Source organism: Podarcis vaucheri (genome assembly GCF_965113315.1).
Source record: "Podarcis vaucheri genome assembly, chromosome: 1".
In the NCBI taxonomy this organism is placed as follows: Eukaryota; Metazoa; Chordata; class Lepidosauria; order Squamata; family Lacertidae; genus Podarcis; species Podarcis vaucheri.
In genome coordinates, this window is record NC_138759.1 from 120,091,264 (window position 1) to 120,115,173 (window position 23,910).

A 23,910-nucleotide genomic window follows, 5' to 3' on the forward strand; every position below is an offset into this window, starting at 1 on the left:
ACCAAAGAGGAATGATTGCCAATGACTCTTTCAGACCAATACGACTCAGGAAAACATACAACTGTACAATGCACGGACCCTTTGCATTTTTTTTTTAAAAAATATGGTTATAAATCTGGTTCTTTTTATTATTTTTCATTTAGGAATCTGGCTTTCAAACTGGTTGTAAAGCTGGCCTTAGTAATGTTTCATAAGGGAAACAGTAGATCAGGGTTTCCCCAAACGTGGCTCTCCAGATGTTTGGGACTACAATTCCCATCATTCCTGACCGCTGGTCCTGCTAGCTAGGGATGATGGGAGTTATAGTCCAAAAACAGCTGGAGACCCACGTTTGGGAAACCCAGCAGCAGATTGTTGACTCTACTTACAAATTCAAACGTCTAAGGGATAACAAAGAGTTCGAAGTCCTGCAAAAAGAAATACAGTCGTACCTCGGAAAAGTCGAACGGAATTCGGTCCCGGAAGTCCATTCGACTTCCAAAACGTTCGGAAACCAAGGTGCGGCTTCCGATTGGCTGCAGGAAGCTCCTGCAGCCAATCGGAACACATAGAACCCACGTCGGACGTTCGGGTTCCAAAGAACGTTTGCAAACCGGTTCGGAAGCCACAACGTTCAACTCGCAAGGTGTTCAGGATCCAAGGTGCGGCTGTAGTAATACTCACACACATGCAACCCCCACAATCAAACTGTTTGCTAACTTTGTATCCCATCCCCCCCCAAAAAAAATAGTTTTAAGTTTTCCCAGTGTGGTTTGGAACTCCATTGCAGGAAAGTTATGCAGCACTAAATCTGGATCCCTCCAAAACAGAGCCAGCCATACATTACAATGAATTCTCCAGGCTTGCCCCGTCATCTCACCCTGCAGTTCCAATTCAGCTTGCAGGCAGCCTAAAATAGTGGCAGCAAGCCAGGACATTTTCTGCTAATCCATTCCTAGACCCAGGCTCCAATGTTGTTATAAATATTCATACCACACCACACACTAAGGGTTTAAGTCACATACTTCACTTTTTTTGGCATAATCTTTATGTTCCAAAAACCAAAGAATGCTTGCCCTCTCTCCCTCCCCCCCCCCAATAAGGATCAGTGCGTGGATTCCTTTTGTTCAGCTCCATAAAACCTGAAAACCAATATGCACAAATTCGCTAATCCTCATTTCACACCTCAAGGGTGAAGAGACTCAGTAAAAAGGAGAACCAGTGGCTGGTGGCACTATTTTTGTACGGCCATGGATGGAGAAGCTTGTGTTGGAGAGGCGTCTTGGAATGCCCCTATGGGCTGCTTTTCAGCAAGTACCATGACAGCGATATTCTCGCGAAGCACATTAGATAAGTGCCACCAGAAGCTCTTTTCCTGATGCAAGGAATTTGGGGAGGGGGGAGAGAGACAGGGACAACAGTGGAATCTGTTCTTGTGCATCTTGCTTTTCCATCAGGAAGGCATGTTCCTCTCATGGCCAACTCCAGGCATAAAGGCAAAACTCTCTAGCTAGGTCCCCAGCTATGCACCTGCAGTTCTTCGCATAGCTGTCAACTTACAGATTTGAAAATAAGGGATCAGCAGCCTCGAAAATAAGGAACCAGCAGCCAAAATAAGGGATTTTCCCAGCACAGGTATGTTCAACGTCTGAGCCCCTCTGAGCCAAAGGCAGAAAGCCCATCCAGCAGCCAAACGAAGCCTCAAGCGCTGGTTCCCACAGCACAGCAACTCGGCAAAGGGGATGCAGCAAGGAAAACCACTGTCACCTCTCTGCTGGGAAGCGCTGAGCAAAGGCGAGTCCCCAGGCAACACAGTCGATTTGATCGGCACAAGGCATGCAAGCTCCACCCCCCAGTCGTTCTTAGACTCCTTATTGGGTGAGCAACGCAGCCAAGCAACACAGTTGGAGCCTCCCTTCTCCTTGGCCGGCAGGGAGGGGGGGAGAGGAGCTGCTTCCTTTGAAACCCGGGAAATTTAAGGGACATCATCAATAAGGGACAGCAGCGGGACACGGCGCTGGGATAAGGGACTGTCCCGCCAAATAAGGGACGCTTGACAGCTATGGTTCTTCGTCTACCTTTACCTACAACAGAAGCCTTGATTTTTTTTCTTGGTCAGGTTAGGAGCCACAGTTTTGCAGCTGCATTTTATTGCCATTGCCTGGATCAGGCAAAACAGAACTGGGAGAAGATGCTGTGTCAGTAAGTGACAGGTAGGTTAGTGAAGACTGGATTTTTTAAAAAAAAAAAACCTGACCAGGACTCCTGAGCCTTTCGGGAGTTGTGCAAAAAGGCAAATATCAGCAGCTTTTGTCATTCCTGCATGAAAAGTGGCACCTGCCAGGACTCTTTCTTTAGCGCAGCTATTAAAGACAGAGAAGGCCTGTCCTTCTAGGCCTCTAGTCCCCCGTCCCCCCCCCCCCACGACAGCACCGGTGCCAAATATTTGACTGCATAATTCGTCCTGGAGAACTCACTAGCCTGACAGGTGAATGGCAGCCTCACAGAATCAGGCAATTTGCAAAACCGGCTTCTGTTGTTGTTGTTTTTTGGTGGTGGTGGTGGGGAATTAAAGCCACACTGGGCTTGATTTTTGGCACAGATTAAGTCACAACTCTCCCAAACAGCAGGCGACGCGGCAAACCTTCATCTCTGGGATGTACTGAATGGTCTTTTGGGCAAAAACAAATGTTCCCTGCATGTAGAAAATGGGCATGTGAGGGGAAATCTAAGGACTTTATCTCCCTGACCTTTTTTAAAAAACATATTATTTACCTCATAAACAATTTCTCCAGACAACTACACTTTCCTAATATTCAAAATATTTTCTTGCTATGGTTATTATTTTATTATTTGCACAGAAAACTATCCGTTCACAAGAGCTCCGTTGGCATGCTTAAAGTTAGAGACCTGCAACATTTAAAAACCGGGCCTTTGTCGTACTATAGGGGTGCTAACTCAAACAAAAAGGCCTCTAAATTTGTGGTCTAATGCAGACAGTCCTTACGGGCTCCAGGGATGCCACTGCCTGCTCAACATGCTGTACCAAATCCATTAGGAAAATCGAAATACTTTTAAAAATAATAATAATAAACAGTACAGTGTTATTAACATGCCATTACACAATCCATTGACTTGGTATGTGAGAGGCTGCCCTCTAGAGGCTGATTGGAGAACAGGTAGTCTGAGCGAGAAGTGAAAGAAAAAAGAGAAAAAGGAAGCAGCAGAATTCTTTTAACTGATGTGCGTCAAGGAAGTCCGTTTCCTAAGGAAGCAGGAAATTCCAGGTAGATCAGAATATGCCTAACCATTGGCATCTGCCAGCAAAACATGCTACTGAGAGAAAAAAGGCAGGTAAATAATGATTTTGGTAAGAGAACTTGCTGTGGCTTCACTGGCAGTATGTAGATGAGAAACACTAACCTGCAAGGGGCAAGTAACTTTAAAATATGTTTTTTATGCTGGATCCATGGAACTGAATCAGTGGTTCATTTATTTGCCAATCACTTTAAAGCATTTCCAAACTGCTTAGGATTTCAAAATATGCAAGTGGTATACAGTGGTACCTCGGGTTACATACGCTTCAGGTTACATACGCTTCAGGTTACAGACTCCGCTAACCCAGAAATAGTGCTTCAGGTTAAGAACTTTGCTTCAGGATAAGAACAGAAATTGGGTTCCGGCGGTGCGGCAGCAGCTGGAGGCCCCATTAGCTAAAGTGGTGCTTCAGGTTAAGAACAGTTTCAGGTTAAGAACGGACCTCCGGAACGAATTAAGTACTTAACCCGAGGTACCACTGTACATAAAAGCAACAAAACAGTATACAGTATATACCTTGGAAGTTGAACGGAATCTGTTCTGGAAGTCTGTCCGACTTCCAAAACGTTTGTAAACCAAAGTGCGGCTTCTGATTGGCTGCAGGAAACTCCTGCAGCCAATCGGAAGCCCCTTCGGATGTTTGGCTTCTAAAAATACTTTACAAACCGGAACAGTCACTTCCGGGTTTGCGGCGTTTGGGAGCCAAAACGTTCGAGAACTAAGCTGTTCAAAAACCAAGGTACGACTGTACTTAAAGACACAGATCTGCAACCCAGAAAGGCAATAGATTTTACTCTGAACTGAAACCTGCTGCCCTCTGAAATATTTTCCAGTCTGAAAGCCTGCCTTGTCCTGGGGCCAGCCTGCTACTCAGCCCTTTTTGTACAACTATGGGGTGGACCCACATCCCAAAAGCAATGGGAATCAGTTTTCCCCCACCCATTTCTGTAGGATGCAGGTAACGCCCAGTGTTCAGTCATCACTCTTGCAGAGCCATCGAAAATCTTGCTTTAGTAATATGCCCTACTTACCATTTTTTCAAAGTTCACTAGATTGTCGATGAAGGTCTTGTTCCCTTCATGGATAAATGTCATGTCTGCAATACAAAGAAAGGCACCACCTGTGTAACTGGCAATAGTTGAATCCGACATATATAGATATCCAGACACTGAGAAAATGGACCAGCTTTCTCACTTCCTACATGCTATTGCCCATTGTAAAAAGTGAAAGAAAAAGAAAAAAGTAACATTTAGACAGTAACGCTTAGATTTGTGAAAGAACCTTTTTCTTTCTTAGGACTTCTGCAAAATGGGGAAACGGGGATCAAAAGTATCATTTGAGATTATTATTATTATTATTATTATTATTATTATTATTATTACATGCTCTTCACCCCCTTCAGATAGTTACCTTTTATGAGTAAAGGCATGAATGGAATAACGGGAGGTTGAAGTTTAGCTACCATCAGTCTGTAGGCCCTGTGATTTCTTGATGGGTCCTGGGGGGGAAAAGACACAGTCAGACCTGTGCAAGTATTTTGTAAAATACAAATATTTGTTAGTTAACAGTTGTGTGTGTGTTTTTAAAAAAATGTAATAATTTCATAACCTAATTTATGCTTCGTTCATAATAAGGATAGTCTTCTTTCAACACTTCTTTGGAAAGATAGTAATCATCCATTTCATTAGCTGCCTGTTCCTTATAAGTTACGTGCTGTCTGATGAGAGTGTAATTACTTAACAAAAGAAGTGTTTATTATCAAAAGGGAAAATACAGCTAGAGGTGTGGTTATTAAACAGTGTGCTTATCCGAAGAAGAGAACTGTTGCATGCTTCTCCTTTATGCATTCGTTGAGCCATCTCTACAAAGCTCTAAAACCATAAATCTGCAACAATAATGCATGCTGGTTGGAATATAGAATCTAGGAGAAATATCAAGGGATGATAAAGTTTTCTAAATTTCCCAGGCTGACTTTAAATAGGGCATATATTTTCTCAGAATAGGCTCCCTGAGAGTATAATTTATTAGTCATACATGCTTGTTTTATCAGTGCTGTGGCGGGCTCATAAATTCCTTAAAGTCACACAAGGACACATAAAACGTTGGGAAATAGACTAATTCAGATCAGGTGTTCAGAAACCAGGGTGAGTCCAGGTAGCGCACACTTAAGCATTAAGCCAGTTACCATTAAGCTTTCAAACTCTGCATAGATCTTCTTGAACTTGCTCGGAAGTTTCTGTCAAGAAAAGAGACAAGCACACATGTGGGAAGCCTGTAATCGAATCAAGATGGACTGAACTGTGTGTGCGGCGGACTGAATCTCCCCAACGCACAGTTCCTACAACACAGCCCCGAGATGGAAAAAGACTTGCTCTTTTGCCACAGGTTTACAACAATGCAGCTGCGGGGGGGAAAATACAGTAAGTCTCCTAGCAACCAGATTATAAATAGAGAGCCACGAAGCTTTTAGCCGTTTGGGATCCAAAATACACCCCTCCCCCAATACCCTGGGAAATGCCAGAGAGATTTTCTCTTGGTTCGCAGAGGTTATGGAGCAGCAAAGCGGTCCACATGCCAGTGTGGATTTCCCAGCGTTCAGGATTTGTTTGGGGGGGGGTTGTGGGGAGGGGATGAAGAAGACACATCTGTTTCAAGTTTCACATCGGCCCCATCTTTAGTGCAGCGCATTTAAGAAATAAATAATGACGTCCTTGGGAGCAGTGATCTGGCGAAATTATTTACATTAAAGAACAACAGACCTCTACAATGTGTACACAGGCCAATCGTTCCTCAAGTGCGCACTTCCGGAAGGTGCTGTATAATATGGACTACCATATATAATCTGAACTAGCTCTGGAACCAAAGGTCGCTGTTTCTCTTTCTCTCTCTCCTTTGTTATCATTGCTAGAATACGTATGACTAAGGTCAGGATCCAACAAATGTAAACACTAGTTCTCTGAGCTACAGGGGACTTTTGACTTGTTGTTTTTAAATGACCATCAGCTCCCTCACAGGAACATAGGAAGCTGCCTTATACTGAGTTCATTGCTATTACCGTATTTTTTGCTCTATAAGACTCACTTTTTCCCTCCTAAAAAGTAAAGGGAAATGTGTGTGCGTCTTATGGAGCGAATGCAGGCTGCACAGCTATCCCAGAAGCCAGAACAGCAAGAGGGGTTGCTGCTTTCACTGCGTAGCGATCCCTCTTGCTGTTCTGGCTTCTGAGATTCAGAATAATTTTTTTATTGTTTTCCTCCTCCAAAAACTAGGTGCGTCTTGTGGTCTGGTGCGTCTTATAGAGCGAAAAATACGGTAGATCCATTGAGCTCATTCGCATCCCCGCTGACTAGCAATGGCTATCCTGGGTTTCAGGCAGAGAATCCTTCCCAGCCTTCCCTGGAGATGGTAGGGATTGAACCCGAAACCTTCTGCACGCCAATGAGTACGACTGTACTCATTTTAAACATCTTTTTTTTTTAAATCTAACACTCAATTGTGGCCCAGTGCAGGCTTCTGAATCCCAGTTGCAGGAAACTGAAGTGGGAGAGTGTGCTGCTGCAACTCATATCCTGCTTGTAGGCTTCGCATAGGCATCTAGTTGGCTACTGTAAGAAACGGATTCTTAATAATAATAATAATAATAATAATAATTTATTTATAGCCCACCATCTGGCTGGGCCTCCCCAGCCACTCTGGGCAGCTTCCAACCAAATATTAAAATACAGTAATACATCAAACATTAAAAGCTGCCTTCAGATGTCTTCTAAAAGTTTGGTAGTTGTTGTTCTCTTTGACATCTAGTGGGAGGGCACTCCACAGGGCGGGTGCCACTACCGAGAAGGCCCTCTGCCTGGTTCCCTGTAACCTCGCTTCTCTCAGTGAGGGAGCTGCCAGAAGGCCCTCAGCGCTGGACCTCAGTGTCCGGGTAGAACAATGGGGGTGGAGACGCTCCTTCAGTTATACTGGATTGAGGCCATTTAGGGCTTCTCAACTAGTTGGGTCACTGGCCTGATCCAGCGCAGCCCTTCTTACGTTTGGTTCCACTACCACTGTAAACAATGGTAAATGGTTTACTGTGAATGCAGAGATCACTCCTCCCTTAGCACAAGCAATGGCACAGAACCACAATCCCAGGGCTTAGTGTGATGAAATCACTAGGAACCGCGACTTGTTTTGCTCTGAACAAACCATGAATGGTAAGAGAAAAGGAACTCTTGACTTCATCTTGCGCTCTGTGGTGCCTGATCCAGATGTAATGCTCAGCTAGGGATCATGGTTCATTCTTCCTGGTAGGGGAGGAGCAAATTGGGAGAAGTCTCTGCATTCGTGGTGAACTGTCAATGACGGTTTACCACGATGTGCAAAAGCAGAAAAATCAAAGGAAGAAATGAAAGGCGGCGACATTTGTAGAACTAGGATTTACTCTGCACTCACCTCCCAGGTCATTGTGAGGCGGCTTACTGCAACGTTGCTCAGTCCCATGATCAAAGCGAAAAAGGAATTCAAGTTTTTGTATTCCTTGCAACTAGAAAAGAAGAGGTTCACAGTTTGATTGGGTGGGGCGGGGGGGCGGGGAACAAACTGAGAATCAGAAAGCCTGGCTTCTAGAGTGCTTCTATATTTTGGAAGTATTCACCCAGACAAGTCTTATTATCGTGCTTGTAAGGATATCCTACTGTATTTATTTTAGACTAACTCCTTCAGTTGCAATTCTGAGCATATTTTCTCACAAGCAAACCATCTGAATCACCCGGACTGACTTCCAAGTTAGCCTCTTGAGGATTACATCAAATCACAAGCAATTGTGAAACAAGAAAGGTTTAATAATACACCCACAATCTCACCACTTAGCGTCTTATTATGATACTCCTTAAAAGACCTCTTCATACCGCTTTATTTTTGTTCTACGTATTTCTTAATTCTCTTCCACTCAATGAACACCATCCTCGGGGCATTTCCAAAAACAATGCTCACTTAGCTAGGTTTTGGGAGTCCCATTCAGCAGAAATTCAGCTTCCAATTTAGAGAAACAAAACTAACATAACCTGCTAAGAGACAAAGGCCGAATTCAAACGTTGCTTCTGTTGGTGCAAGGGGACATTTCCCCATAAGATCCTATGGTGTTCTGGTAACCTACATGGTAATTTTTATCTCTGCTGTTGTTAGTTTTTAATGTTGTATTTGCATTTATGTTTTGATGTATGCCGCCCAGAAAATTAACTATGGGGGAGCAAAAAACTATCGGGGGAAAAATAAGTTTTATACATCTGAATCATGCTCGGGTGAGGGAAATCACATATGTATTCTCCGTGCCAAAACTTCCCCTTATCTGTGATGAAATTGTCACAGGTAATACCCCCAGAATGCTCAGCACCCCAGCACAGGACTAGTCAATGTTTAGAAGTTCTCAGACTCCAACCCCCATCATGTCACTTGTCAGGCACGATGGGAGCTGCAGTTCAGTAAATATCTGGAGGTGGTTTGTGGGGAAGAGATATCTGGGCTAAACTGTTAGGTTCTCCGCTACTGGTTTAGGACAAGGCTAAGGAACCTTCCCCCCCCCCCCCATGAGGGTCCTTTAACTCATGGGGAAAGGCAAACATGGACCACATTTCACAGTGGAACAAGCAAGAACCAAAAGTGGGTGGAGCAAATAAAATAAGGAGGAGCCATTCCGTCTCTCTCCCTTTCTTTGGAAACCCAGACAAATCCATGGGCCACATGGTGCTTCCAGAATTTTCTGGATCACAGCAAGTTCACATGGGTACAGCTTGAGGCAAGTCATTCACAAACAATATCCACTCACATCCTTGAAATTCACCTATTTTGAGCAAAACTACATTTGATCGACCTCATGATCCCATTACATTTTCCTGTTTCACTGTATAGTTAACACACACAAAAAAAAACATGTTGCCATAGTAGCGATTCTTTTTTTTACTGCGAAGAACAGCTCCACGAAACTGAAATAACAGAAATAAGATGTCATCGTTTTATATTAGGAATATCAAATCTGCCCAACTATTTGCATTCAATAAATAAAAAAGATGCCGAGAACTTTAGCTATTTCCAATTTACAGAGACGGGGGGGGGGGATATTGACAGAAACAGGAGGTTGTCAAACGGGAATTAACATGAGGTTAATCCTGTAAGTAGTGATTCTGGGATATTAGTTATCTGCTTGCCTCAGGCAATGCTGATGTTTTCCCTGATATTTTTTTTCCATACTGAAAGTAAATGTTCATCAGTGTTTGTGTGCCTGGGGGGCGGGGGCTGTGTGTGTTTTAAAAATAGTGTATATAAGGAAATTGTTCAAATTATTTAGCTTAATGAAATTTATTCCTGTTTTCTGCTAATGATTAGGAAAAGGAACCACATTTTGTTCTTATCTATATGTGCTACTGCCCTCTGCTGGACAGAATGCAGAACAGCTCTGTGCAAAAATGGCTAAAAACGGGGGATTCCATTCTCTTTACACCGTTAACGCACTGCGAGTCTTTGAATGTGGCCTGCCACATTCAGTACCAGTATCATTGCATAGGATAATAATGGAAGCATAACCTGTGCTACCTGCAGTGGTGATGCTGGGTGTCCTATGGAGAATTTGGACTTTACAAAATGGGGAAAACCCAGATTCTGGCAGACTGGCGCCATCACTAGCTGGTGTTAAGTAAAGGTAAAGGGACCCCTGACCATTAGGTCCAGTCGTGACCGACTCTAGGGTTGTGGCGCTCATCTTGCTTTATTGGCCAAGGGAGCCGCTGTACATCTTCCGGGTCACGTGGCCAGCATGACTAAACCGCTTCTGGCAAACCAGAGCAGCACACGGAAACACCGTTTACCTTCCCGCCGGAGCGGTACCTATTTATCTACTTGCACTTTGACATGCTTTCGGACTGCTGGGTTGGCAGGAGCAGGGACCAAGCAACGGGAGCTCACCCCGTCGCGGGGATTCGAACCGCCAACCCTCTGATCGGCAAGTCCTAGGCTCTGTGGTTTAACCCACAGTGCCACCCGTGTCCCACAGGCAAAAACACTCTCATTCACCCAAGCCTTTGGATCTTTATTTTAGTGGGGTGGAGTGGAGTTAGATCTGTTTATTTACACACACACACACACACACACACATATATATATATATAATTTGTGTATTTTAGGCTGTTCAATTATATGTTTTACGTTTGCTTTTAATGTTCTTTTTTTTGTAAGTTGCTTTGTGTCTCATTTTGGCGATTGGGAAGCAACAAATAAGTATAATAAATAAGAATATAAAATCATGCAATGGTCAGACCGCTCCTAGACAATTCCTTTCTCACAGGCAGTCTGAGAGGCAATAAGAAATAACTATCTCTGATGCAGAATAAAATCTTCATACAAAAGAATTCTTACTCATCCTGCCAGAGACAGAAAACCGATCATGTGAAGTCTACAGCAGTCTGCCGTGGCTTCCAGTCCATGGCAGGTGTAATAGCCCAAATTAAGGACCTATTTTACACCTCTCTTGCCATAGTGCAATCCTGTACCTTGGTTTTCAAACGCCTTGGTTCCCAGACACCAAAAGCCCGGAAGTGAGTGTTCTGGTTTTCGAACGTTTTTCGGAAGCCAAAGGTCCGATGTGGCTATCAGCTATTGTTTCCGGGGTGCCTGCACCAATCAAAAGCTGTGCCTTGATTTTCGAACATTTTGGAAGTCAAACCAATTTCCAGAACAGATTAAGTTTGGTGCTTTTGTTTTTGCTATTTATTTTGCTTTTTTGCTTTTGAGGCTTTTTTGGTTAATTTGTTTTTGTGACTGTGTGGAACCCAGTTCAGCTATTGATCGATCGATTGATTGATTGTGTGACTGTGGAAATGGATAAAAGCCCCCCATCCAAACAATGACTATCATCAGTGCAGGTAAGAAAAAATAATAATTTTAATTTGTATCATCTACAATACTGCCTTATTTATTTTATAGTACAGTACACTGATTATTGTTTTAGTTTTATGGATCAATGATCTCATTATATAGCCAATTTTATGTTCGATTGCTGTTTTAGAGGTTGTCTTAAAAAGTCTGGAACAGATTGATCTGTTTTGCATTACTTTCTATGGGAAAGCGCGCCTTGGTTTTGGAACGCTTTGCTTTTGGAAAGGACGGATTAAGTTTGAGAACCAGTACATGCCTACTGAAAAGTAAGCCCCATTCAGTTCAATGGGACTTCCTCTCATTCCCAGGGAACTTTACAGGAGTTGCAACGTTAAAGTCGTTGAGCTATACTTACTGGGCTGCAATCTTGATGAACTTCTTTAAGAGCTGGACACGTTTGCTGAGTTGGGAACAAAGACAAATCTCTGTGACTACCCAGAACTGGAGTTCATTGAACCTTCGCAAAAACAAATCCAGATTTGCTGTGGTCTTCTTAAAATTGTGTCTCCCAAATGTGTGGTAGACCAGTTCCAACTAGGGGAGGGGAAAAAGGAAGAGGGGGAGAATATCAGGGTTAGACAAATGATTTGTGCTTTTTTAAAAAGAAAAAAAAAGAACCGCCCTGGAACAAATCTCTAGTTACGTTTCCAAATAGTCTGAGGGTTGGATCTTGCTATGTAGCAAGTGTTCTCTGATCACATTTCTGTTCCTCCTCTCTTCCCAAAAGCTGACTAAATTCTCCTTCTAGTTGTTTGTAGTAGACAAGAGTCTTGTCAACTTATGAATACGTGCACTGGCCACACCTTTGCATAAGTTTGTAAACCAACCATTAACTTCCATTAACTATAGTTTCCCATTTTATTGTTACTTGGAAAATACGGCTGAAAGCTTCGGAACAAGCCAGGATATATGAAAGAGCCCAACATTACGCGCTGTTAACTAAGGTTGCATTCACAAAGCAGTTTATTCCATTTTCATGACTTTCCCTGTTAAGTTCCACATTATATTGGAACTATAGTGGAAAATGCTGCAAGTTTGCTTCTCTTTTCCATGTTTGTTGCTACAAAAGAAGCAGAGAGAGCTCTGTGTGCAAATAGTATGGAAATGAGTGCTAAACTTGCATTAATCTTCCACGCCCCCCCCCGATGTTGCGCCAGGTGCGGCAGGCCCCCCCTGCACCCCCCACGCTATGCCACTGCTCCCACCACAAGTCTTCAGGACAGCCATCCGAAGGCTGGCGCGGGGAGAAGGTCTCTCCGCCCCACAGCCAGGCTTCGGAGCAGCCTTCCGAAGGCTGGCGCGGGGAGAAGGTCTCTCCGCCCCACCGCCAGGCTTCGGAGCAGCCTTCCGAAGGCTGGTGCGGGGAGAAGGTCTCTCCGCCCCACCGCCAGCCTTCAGAGCATCCTTCCGAAGCCTGGCGGCGGGAGGAGGTCTCTCCGCCCCACCGCCAGCCTTCGGAGGAGGTCCGAGGACAGTGGGGTTCCTGCTTCCTCGAGGAGGGCCGGCCAAACGCGCCCCCCCAAATGTTGCGCCCGGTGCGGCCGGCACCCCTGGCACCCCCCACGCTACGCCACTGAAATTGTGTAATATTTCCAGAAACAGAAATGTTTTCCTTTCACTTAAGAATTGGCAGAAATGTTAGAGCTCCCTGGTGTGCCAAATGGCATTCTGCACTTGCAGGCTGAAGTGATAAAACTCATTCTACCGCCTCTGGATTTTACCACCGAATTTTGCATCCCAGCAGCACTCCGTCCAGGGGGGTCAGAGCTGCAAGACTAAGTTCCTGGCAAATGCGCTACTGCTGCTTACTGGGAGAGAGAGAGACGGGTGTGGGGGCAAAGGAATGGGAAGGCCAACATGGTGTAGGTGCACTGGGAAGAGACCTAGTTCTGTCGCAACTCTGCCCTGCCACGTTAGCCACTTCTGTCTCAGCCTTGTGATGGGACATGCACAAGAATTCTCCTCACCTCATGCACACAGTTGAAAAGCTCCCACTCATAAATGGTCATTTGATACGCTAAGTCTTTGGAGCTCATGAGTTCAAACATTCCCACAGTACCAGTCGATGGGCCTTCTTGTTCCTGCAGCGGAACCTGGGAAAAATAACGACGAAGCTCTCTGTAAACGTTCTTATCCACCTGATTTCTCACTCTGTTTTAACAGCTCTTTTTCTGTTTTGCTTTTTTGCACGCTTGTATAAAACTGACTGTGTGGATATTGGTCACAGCACAAAACAAAAACAATGGCTTCGAAGTTAAATGCACAACACGCACATTGCTGCATAAACGCACAGAGAAAAGCATACAGGGATGATTGTCACTGTGAGCTAGGTAAGGGCAAGCGGGACTCGTCAACCTGCAAAGGTAGCCCATCTAGGAGAAGGGGAAACTCTTATCCTAAACCTCTGCTGCCTTGTGGGATATCTTCAAGAGAATAAAAGGCTAAGCAGTAAACCCTATACCAATCTGGAGTGCAGTCCCTAAGGCGGTTGGATGGTGCCTTGTACGCCTCCTTCCAGCAACTCCCTGCAGCCAAGCTGGTGCCAAACCTATAGCTCAGCTTTCCTTTGGACCACATCAGCAAGGCTGAGAGGGGGGCCTTGTCATCTGGGCAGCCCAGGGCCTCCACACCCACTGCCCAGGCTTGTGCTCTGGGGAGGTCACTTTGACGCTGCCAGCACAGCGATTTGACTTCACCCCTGGAGGCTCTGTCCATTGTCTCTTGAGACAGGTGGATGCCAACAACGTGAGCTTGGTTTCATTGTTTTCCTTGCTGCAGGAAACGAATAATAATAATAATAATAATAATAATAATAATAATAATAATAATAATTTTTATTTATACCCCGCCCTCCCCAGCCAAGGCCAGGCTCAGGGCGGCTAACAAGCAATAATAAAAACAAGTTGAATGATTACAACTTAAAAACAAAATTAAAATACAACATTAAAATATTGAAACATTAAAATATTAAAATGTAGCCTCATCACAGGAGGAGAAAGGAAAAGAAAAAAGAAAGAGGGGGAGGGAATCAAATTGGCTCCGAGCCAAAGGCCAGGCAGAACAACTCTGTCTTACAGGCCCTGCGGAAAGAAATCAGATCCTGCAGGGCCCTGGTCTCGTGAGGCAGAGCGTTCCACCAAGTTGGGGCCAGTGCTGAAAAGGCCCTGGCTCTGGTTGAAGCCAATCTAACTTCCTTAGGGCCCGGGACCTCTAGGGTGTTGCTATTTATGGACCTTGAGGCTCTCCGTGGGGCATACCGGGAGAGGCGGTCCCGTAGGTACCAGGGTCCTAGGCCGTGAAGGGCTTTAAAGGTCAAAAGCAGCACCTTAAATCTGACCCTGTACTCCACCGGGAGCCAGTGCAGCTGGAAAAGCACTGGGTGAATATGCTCCCATGGCAGAGACCCCGTGAGGAGCCTCGCTGCAGCATTCTGCACCCGCTGGAGTTTCTGGGTCAGCTTCAAGGGCAGCCCCACGTAGAGCGAATTACAGTAGTCAAGCCTGGAGGTGACCGTCGCATGGATCACTGTGGCCAGGTCGGGTCGAATAACTGAAACAAAGCAGCCTTAAAATACAATGATATAAATCTCTTTCTCTCTCATGCATCATTCCTGCTGCATTGCAGGGCAGAAGAATACAGGAGAAAGCTGCCAGGAAAAGTGAGGCCGGTGGTCTATCTAGCCCAGTCTCCACTGACTGGCAGTGGCTTTCCATGCTTCCTAATAGGGGACACCCATTCCTTCCTGGAGTTGCCAGGGACTGAAACTGGGCCCTTTTGTACCCACTGTGTGTTTTCCCCAGCGGGGCAAATATCACTTTAGGAAACAGGCTGGAGAGAAATCCTTGCGCGTTTACAAGCCATTTACAGCACATATCTCCAGACCTAGGAATCATCTGGGGAATCTTCTTTTGTTTACTTGACACCGGGGGCTTCTGACATACAAAGAGTACACTCATGAATAAATATACCATTCATTATGTGCCATTTGTTTCCACATGACCTTCACTCACAATTATATTAATTACAGCTATATGCACATACAAAGTGCGGGCTAAATTAATCTTAATTGTTCCCATCTTTCATTAAAACAAACAAGAAACATCAAAACGGCGTTTTCCCATGCCACGTGACGCGAGGAATGAAGATGCCGCCTGGTGCGCGAATGGAAAGTTTGTATGTTTGATAGATGACCTAAAGAGAACTAATGCTGTGTTGTGATGAATATGTGAGCTGAAAATATTGGGTTGAAATTCTGAACAGCCTTAGGTATGCTGCTGTTATGCTGGCCTCACCCCGACTCAGCAAGCAGAACGGGGACGATGTTAACCACTTAAAGCTACTGAGATAATCCATGAAAAATACTTCGGACTCTAAAGCGCTCTATAAATGCTAAGCAATGTTAACATTGCATTAATCTATAGCGAAATGTTCCATTTGCTAAGAAATGGCATTTCTATCTCTCTCAGCTTGTGAGTGATGCAACGGCGAGTGGATTGTAAGGGTCTCCTGTGAGGATTCTTTTGACCTTGGGAAAACAGGGTTTAGAGACTAGACAGCATTTTGGCTGCCATTCATAGCTTGAATTGTAGCTGCAGAGGCAGAATCATGCAAGATATGAGACGTTCCATTTTGAAGGATTTTAATTGATCAGAATCGGCTCCCCACTTGAATTTGTAAGCGGAGCTGATATCTACAGTCCTGCATTAAGAAGAATTAACTTAACACCGTTTGCATTTTAGTTACCAGTAATTTGAGCTGGCAGCCGCCCAACGATAGGTAAAGCTATCCTTCCTAGCTGCTTTTTACTCCACTAGAGGGCAGTGCAGTTCATTGACAACATTTCCCTTTCCAAATTGTTTCCATATTACAATATGTTCCCTAAACATTAACATAAAACTGGAAGCTTTTGCCTGGCACTTTTAAGGCTATCCTAAACGCAAGCTTTCCTAAGGAGTAGAAGGAATAATGGTCGAAAGCATCAAAAAACGCAGGCACAACCCAAGCCAAGTTAAGCACTTTTAAATTTTACTGATTCAGTAGAAGGCACTGATTTTTGTTGTTGTTGTTAAAATGAATGAGACAGTGCCTTTTACTATGATTATGAACCAGGACTGAGAGAGTTCCATGGATGTACCCATCTTTGGCTATCCTTCAACTACATTTGTATCTACTCTGAAGATCTCCCAATCTTTTAAACACAAAGGACTGCAAAGGACGGCTCCCCACCCCTTCCCCCAAAACCCCAAAGCGCTGCTGCTTAGTGCCAGGCAAATGCCAAAACTCTTGCCTACAGCTCTTTGCAACCTGCCTGCTGTGTCCAAAATACAGTAGGCTCTTTAAAATGATGAATGAAGGACGCAAGCGTCGGCATGCCAGAAGCACACTACCACCTAAACAAAATTTACATTCGCATTTAAATTTAGTTGCTTCCTTTATATTTTAAACAATTGTGATCCAAAACTATCTTTGTATCTGAAGCGACGTCAAAGCTTCCATTTCACAGTTCCTATGAAATGGATTGAATCCTACAAAGTGTCTCATTTTGAGGAGGCAAGAGCCAGGATGAAGGCTTGGAGCGAGGGACTTAATTCATGCTGGCCTGCCAACGAAAACTGCTCTGAATGAAAGGACAAAAAAACACTTTATAATAATAATTCAGGTCTCTGGAAGTGGACCCCATGGGAGCATGGCGGGATTACTCTGCTGTTAGTACTCGCAAACATTTTGAATGTTTTAAGGAAAGCCAGACTTTCTAATGAGAACAGTGGTTTTAATTATAGAGCCCTGAGGAACGACTTGAAAGAGTTTATTCTGTGCCTCCATAATATGCCAGCCTATATACAATGCTTTTTTAAAAATTACATGTACAGTGGTACCTCGGGTTACATATGCTTCAGGTTACATACGCTTCAGGTTACAGACTCCGCTAACCCAGAAATATTACCTTGGGTTAAGAACTTTGCTTCAGAATGAGAACAGAAATCGTGCTCCGGCGGTGCGGCAGCAGCAGGAGGCCCCATTAGCTAAAGTGGTGCTTCAAGTTAAGAACAGTTTCAGGTTAACAACAGACCTCCGGAACGAATTAAGTACTTAAACTGAGGTACCACTGTACACTTCTTTTTACTGCACTTAAAAAAAGGACAGAAATATGCTCTCACGCCACAAGCATAGGGAGTTTTATTCTCCTGTCCCTACAGGTTCACTGAAAATACCTGGCTCATCATTTGGGTAAGTAGGCGACTGCTCTTGGCGCTCCCAGGACTAGGGGTCTTTAGCCATATCTGCCATGGGTAATAAGCTGCCTGCCAACAGGGCAACCCCACACGTGGCAACACCAAAGGATATCATTGGGGTCGCCCCAAGGCCATCACCACCTCAATACAGTCGTACCTTGGATCTCAAACGTCTTGTCTCCCGAACAAATCGGCTCCTGAATGATCGAAACCTGGAAGTGAGTGTTCCAGTTTTCGAACCTTCTTTTGGAAGCTGAACTTCCAACGGGGCTTCCGATTGGCTGCAGGACCTTCCTGCAGCCAATCAGAAGCCGTGCTTTGGTTTCCAAACGTTCTGGAAGCCGAACGGACTTCGGGAACGGATTCCGTTCGACTTCCAAGGTACAGCTATACTGTATTTTTGCTGGTTCCTGCCACTGTTTTCTGTGAGGCCCTACTGCTATGTGGTTGATTTCTAGACCTCTCTAGGATGAGGGTGTGACACTAGGGTAGCTCTTGCGTGAAAGATGAGAGAAGCGGCTGGTACTCATATTGAAAATACACACAGTATATAAATTTGTCTAAATAAATTCATTTTAAAAACCTGGTCTGATTCAGGGGACGTCCTACTCAGAGAATGCTATCCACTCCCATAGTATGGATCTTCCCCACACAACTCTTTGCAGCCCTCTTGCCAAACTTTGAAAATCTCCAATAATAATAATAATAATAATAATAATAATAATAATAATAATAATATTGTACCCCACCCATCTGACTGGGTTGCCCCAGCCACTCTGGGTGGCTTCCAACATATATAAAAACATAACAAAACAGTAAACAGTAAAACGCTTCTTTGTACTGTGCTGCCTTCAGATGTCTTGCGGATAGTTATGCAGAAAGGCTGAGGAGGAATTTTCAGGATAAGAAATGCGTATGTTATATAGCGTTCAAGTAAGGAGTACAAAGCACAGCCTCTGACCCGAAAGGCGTTCAGAGGCCTAGCATACTTACATACCAGTGAGTCAAACTGGTCTCGAGGGCAAGCAAAGAGGCGTCCGTTAACACTGAGCGTTGTAAACACCGAAACATCGTTGGGTTTTAGCACCACCTTTTCTGTGAACGTGAAAAGCATGGGATATACTACAGAAAACGCACGCCCATTATCACAAGAAAAGTAAGTTGTCAAGACTTCTCATTGGAACAAAACAGAATGGATGTCTACGGTGGAATTTGAGACAATCTCTTCCATTTGGAAGGGCAGCTTTTATAATTTAAGAGCCCATTTGGCTGGATGACACATTCAAATATTCATGTGTGGCACTCAAAGGTTAGGTAAGTATTAGCGGCGGCTCAGTCGGCGGCGTTACTTGTGATTTGGATATATAAAATTTGTTTTTATTTGTTTGTGTTTTTATGCCAAACAGTTTTTATGTACACCGTACAGAGACCACTGAGGCAGACATTCATTGTTTGTTTTCCATTGTCATTACATTCCGTAACACTCTTTCAAATATCAAATTTATGAGTGTTAATTTTTTGATCCCAATGTTTTTCTAATCACATCCGTAGTAGAACCACGTGACTCTTTTCTCCATTGCGGTCAATCTATACTGCTCCTAGAAAAGCTGCCATCTTTAAGAAAAACAACAGGAAGTTACCAATAAACCTTTTTTTTAAAAAAACCAAAACCAAAAAACAGCAACAACATTTTACTTGTATTCATAGTTCCAGGTCAGCTATGGGATTTGATCTTTGTCTTGTAAAGATCTTCAGGTGCCTGGACTGCAGCCTGCCTATGCTCTCAGTTATGATGAGACCCTCTTCTACACCAGACCAGTGTCTACCATTAAACGGCGATGCCATTCTACTGGGACTCAAATCTCTAGCCACCTTACTTTTTAAACTGTCCCTGGCATGAAGTGTAAGGAGATGGGTGAATTCTTCCCCGCTTTCCTCAGACTAACTTGGAGTCATCAAGAGTTCTTCAACAAAAAATTAGGAGGAACTTGCATCATTTCTCAAGCTCTTCTTGGCAGACCCTATGGAGAAATGCTTCTACTGCCCTTCCTTTTTTGGGGGGGGGGGAGGGTGTTCTTTGAAGGATTGCATCTGGGAAAGCTGGGGATGGGGAAGCCCAATTCTTGGGCTAGCAGAGCACCCCTTGCCAGTCAATCCTAAAGGCTGCCTTTAGGGTAAGATGGTGTGATGTTAACATATGAGAGTGCTGGAGGTGAGATAGTTAAACAGGTTACCCAATCAGAACCTGGGGGTGGAGTCAGAGGGACTATAAAACCAGCTCTGGGAGGGGCGAAGGAGGAGTTCATTGGAAGTTGGGTGGTTGGTTGGAGTGGGAGCGAACTGGGATAGAGTCTGTGGGTAGGTTGAGTTAGTGTAGTGAAATCAGCTGAGTCAGGAGCTAGGAAGACAAGTAAATATCTGAGAGGTGGTTTAGTGAGTGAGAGCAGGTAGCGTAAGTTATAGGTCTGGATAGGCACCCCATGATTGTAATGGACCGATCCCGTTTATGAAACCACACGGTTGTTAAACTGCAATAAATAAACAGAAGTTTATGTTCCAATTTAACCCTGACTGGACTCAGTATTGTACCAGGTAGGGCCTGGGTGGTGGCAGCGAGAAATAAAGTGGTGGCACAGGGATCAATAGACGGTGAAACGTCCGGGGACCCTGTGTGATCGCCACAGAAAAGTTCTCTATGAGAATTGACTTTTGGCTCCCAACCCCAGATTGTCTGGGGGACAACGTCTCTCGCACAACATCTCCCTTGCTAGAACTGCCCATAGGAAAAGTGATTTGAGAAAATCCACTCTGTGCTGGTTGTCCTTGGAGTGCCAGCTGTCCTAGAGGAAGCTCTTCAAAGCCCTCCAGCAAAGCAAGAGATTTCTCCACTGTGTTGCATGGGGCCTGCTTAGACCCTGGGGAAATCAGGGTGCGCGTGGTGGTGGGGAACTCTTCAAAGGAAGAATCTGAGGCCTTCCTGTGTTCACCTGAGGTGAGCATTCCCAAGTACCTGAAGCCTGTTTCTGAGTCTGAGCTGGAAAGACTTCACTAGCGTCCTCTATAAATGGAAGAAGGTAAAGGTAAAGGGACCCCTGACCATTAGGTCCAGTCATGACTGATTCTGGGGTTGCGGCGCTCATCTTGCTTTATTGGCCGAGGGAGCCGGCGTACAGTTTCCGGGTCATGTGGCCAGCATGACTAAGCCACTTCTGGCGAACCAGAGCAGCGCACAGAAATGCCATTTACCTTCCCGCCAGAGCGATCCCTATTTATCTACTTGCACTTTGACGTGCTTTCGAACTGCTAGGTTGGCAGAAGCAGGGATCGAGCAACGGGAGCTCACCCCGTCGTGGGGATTTGAACTGCCGACCTTCTGATCCGCAAGCCCTAGGGCTCTGTGGTTTAGTCCACAGCGCTGGAAGAAGGCTGATGGCAAAAACACTGATGTTCCTGTTCAGGGAAATGGGTCTAAAGAGCTGTCAATGAGATTTATCACATTCAGATGAAGGTGGGGAAAGTTTTAACACAGCAACCCTAACATATAATGTAATAATTCATCTCGGAATGTAATAGCAATGGTTGGGCTTGCTTTTCGGAAGAGATGCGTAAGATTGTGCTGTCAGTTATATTTAGCTCTCGCAATCCCATCAACAAAAGATACCTGCACGTCACAGATTGGTTCAGAAGGGCTAATTAACTGCCTTATAAATCTTTTTGTCCCAGCGTAGGTCCACCAGAATGCCTCCCACTCTGGTGAAAGAAATCCTATTGAAATTGCAGAATAGGGACGCCCCTGGTATCAATTCATTTGCGGAAAAAGAATTGTCCCCGAAAACAGTTTCTATTTGCGTTCCAATGTAGCTTTAATTAACTCTGTCAGAATTCACAGCGCCACACAAAATTGGAACCAGCAGTCGTACCTCAACGCAGCGCTACCTTTCTTAAAGACTTCCCTTCAACTAATGCTCGGCCTTAAAGGTCAAATATTTAATCTTCTATCAAAACAAAGCTTTTGCCATAGGACCCTCCCTCCCCTCTCCCAAAAAACCCACCCTAAATTTTACCAAATGAAAACATATAGGGCATGATCTCCTATGCAAGAAGGATTCCCATAGGATTTATAGAACCTTGTTCCCCCCGCCTCAAGCATTAAAGGTAAAGGGACCCCTGACCATTAGGTCCAGTTGTGGCTGACTCTGGGGTTGCGGCGCTCATCTCGCTTTATTGGCCGAGGGAGCCGGCATACAGCTTCCGGCTCATGTGGCCAGCATGACTAAGCCGCTTCTGGCGAACCAGAGCAGTGCACAGAAACGCCGTTTACCTTCCCTCCGGAGTGGTACCTATTTATCTACTTGCACTTTGACATGCTTTCGAACTGCTAGGTTGGCAGGAGCAGGGACTGAGCAACGGACCCACACATAAATACTAAGGAGAGAAAGTGGGTTGGATGGGGACATGAGATACATTCACAGACCACCCAGAGGCAGCATGGCAGCTAGCATGGTGTAGTGGTTCAAATGTTGGACTTGAAGACCAAGGATCAAATCCCCACTCAGCCATGAAGCGCACTGGGTGAGCTTGAGCCAATCACATTTTTTTTAGCCTAACCTACCTCACAGGGTCGTTGTGAGGAGAAAACGGAAAGCAGGAGGACCATGTCAGCTAAGTGTAAATAGGGCTGCATCCTTATTTGTTAAATTTGTATCCTGTCTTTCCACCAGAGTTTATATATTACCTCAAAGCTGTTGTGCTATTATTATTGTTATTATTATTATTATTTCAGTTTATATACCGCTGTATAAATACAGATCTCAGGGCAGTTCACCGATCCTAACACAGATATACTACTAAAAAAGCCTCTTTATTTAAAAATATCATGGAAGATATACATCAGTCAAATTATTGAATCAAGTTTAATGTCTGTCGACCAACTGAATAATTTTCGGCTGATTCATCGCCTGGCTTTTAAACCAATGAATCAAATAAGTTTAAACATACTTGCTTATTTCCGAAAACGTACAGGGTACGTATGTGCCTCTTTTTTTATCTATTAAACGAACCGTGAGGTGATTTCCAGTTTAATGATTTTCATCATGGTGAGATGGCAAGAATATATTTAATATTCTCTTCACAGCAGCGGCAAACCAGACACATGGGGCAGCCTCAAAAATAAACAGGTGAGCCGTTAATACGCAGCCTCCCAAGTAATCAACTAAAGCTTTAGCTGATTAATGTACAACTAAACCAATCCATTGGATTAATCTACAATTAAAGGCTGAAAGCTTACATTCTCACTCTGGCCATGGACCTAATTTGTGTAATGTGCTGTGGCTTCAGACTGAGGTTTCCAGCTGCAGATTTGGGGGTGGTGTGGTGGGGATGTTGATGACAGCCAAGGCGCAGAAATTTAGATTCCGCTGCCCACGGCGAAAGGTGCAGTCCGGTTGGCCAGGTATTAAAAATGAAACACGAAAAGTCTTTAAAGAAATCAGTGCGAGCTTTTCCCATTCCTTCATGGTCTGCTGCCCCAAAGGTAAATGAGGAGTGTTAAAGATTATGCAAATTCCCTTACCTCCTCCCGAGCTCATCTTTACTAATATCAAGCCATCTCCAGAGCCTAGCTTGTCAGCTACGGCACTGATAACTTCTTTTACGGAAGACAACACTGGAATGCGGATTGTCGTGTAGGTTTGGTCGATGCAGTACACCTTGAACAAAACTTCAGACAAAAACAAGGCACATCATGAATAAGGGCTGTAAGAAGATGAAACAAGGTAGGATGCAGACTATGATGATGATGATGATGATGATTTATACCCTGCCCATCTGGCTGGGCGGCTTCCAACAAAGTATTAAAATACAATATATAGGGTATATAGGGCATAGGATGGAAATCAGATCAACCAAAGGCCTGGTTAAAAAGGAACGAGGAGGAGGCACACGAAGGAGGGCCTCAGGGTCCAAGTAGGTTCATATGGAAAGAGGTGGTCCTTGAGGTATTGCATTACAACTGTATGCAACTTAGCACTGCCACATTTTACTTTCTTTTGTTAAAGGGGAGGGGGTTCTCAGTGGGCCCCATAGTTCCTTGCTTCTCCTAGGCCCAATCCTAAAGCAGAGATGGGGAAGTTGATGTTGCTCCCGTCACCCCTGACCATTGTGGCTGGGGCGAAGGAGAGCTGGAGTCCAGGAATATCTGGAAAACCACAGGATCCCCATCTCTGTCTGAGAGGGAGGAGGCAAGATCTGTGGAGGCTTGCTTCTGCTCCTCCTTGCTCCTCACACCGCTCACATGCTGTTGAGAGAGCAGGGCACCAACAGCAAGGAGGAGTAGCAGCCGAACCAGAAAGTCCCAGAGATTGGCAGTAGGCATGCATTTTTATCCCTATTGATGATAATAAATAAATAAGTAAGTAAATAAATAAATAAATAAATATTTAGCTATACCCTGCCCTCCCTGGTTCAAAAACCG

The 23,910-nt window shown here is 44.5% G+C and overlaps 1 protein-coding gene and 1 long non-coding RNA gene across 5 annotated transcripts in view; both read right to left on the bottom strand.

Annotated features, from left to right (window-relative positions):
* The window catches only part of RAPGEF4 (Rap guanine nucleotide exchange factor 4), a 187,833-nt gene that overhangs the window by 2,690 nt on the left and 161,233 nt on the right, over positions 1-23,910 (bottom strand). For all 4 annotated transcript variants that reach the window (XM_082230540.1, XM_082230542.1, XM_082230541.1 and 1 more), the window contains 8 exons: positions 23,011-23,157; positions 18,436-18,533; positions 13,173-13,298; positions 11,561-11,739; positions 7,732-7,822; positions 5,483-5,533; positions 4,708-4,795; positions 4,329-4,393 (listed from right to left, as the gene is read on the bottom strand). In XM_082230540.1, coding sequence (XP_082086666.1) covers positions 4,329-4,393; positions 4,708-4,795; positions 5,483-5,533; positions 7,732-7,822; positions 11,561-11,739; positions 13,173-13,298; positions 18,436-18,533; positions 23,011-23,157 — 845 coding nt within the window. The remainder of the gene's footprint in view (positions 1-4,328; positions 4,394-4,707; positions 4,796-5,482; positions 5,534-7,731; positions 7,823-11,560; positions 11,740-13,172; positions 13,299-18,435; positions 18,534-23,010; positions 23,158-23,910) is intronic.
* On the bottom strand, positions 5,915-6,922 carry LOC309525689. Its single transcript, XR_014216494.1, has 2 exons — positions 6,609-6,922; positions 5,915-6,345 (listed from the first exon to the last, which is right to left on the bottom strand). It is a non-coding gene; the product is annotated as an uncharacterized lncRNA (long non-coding RNA).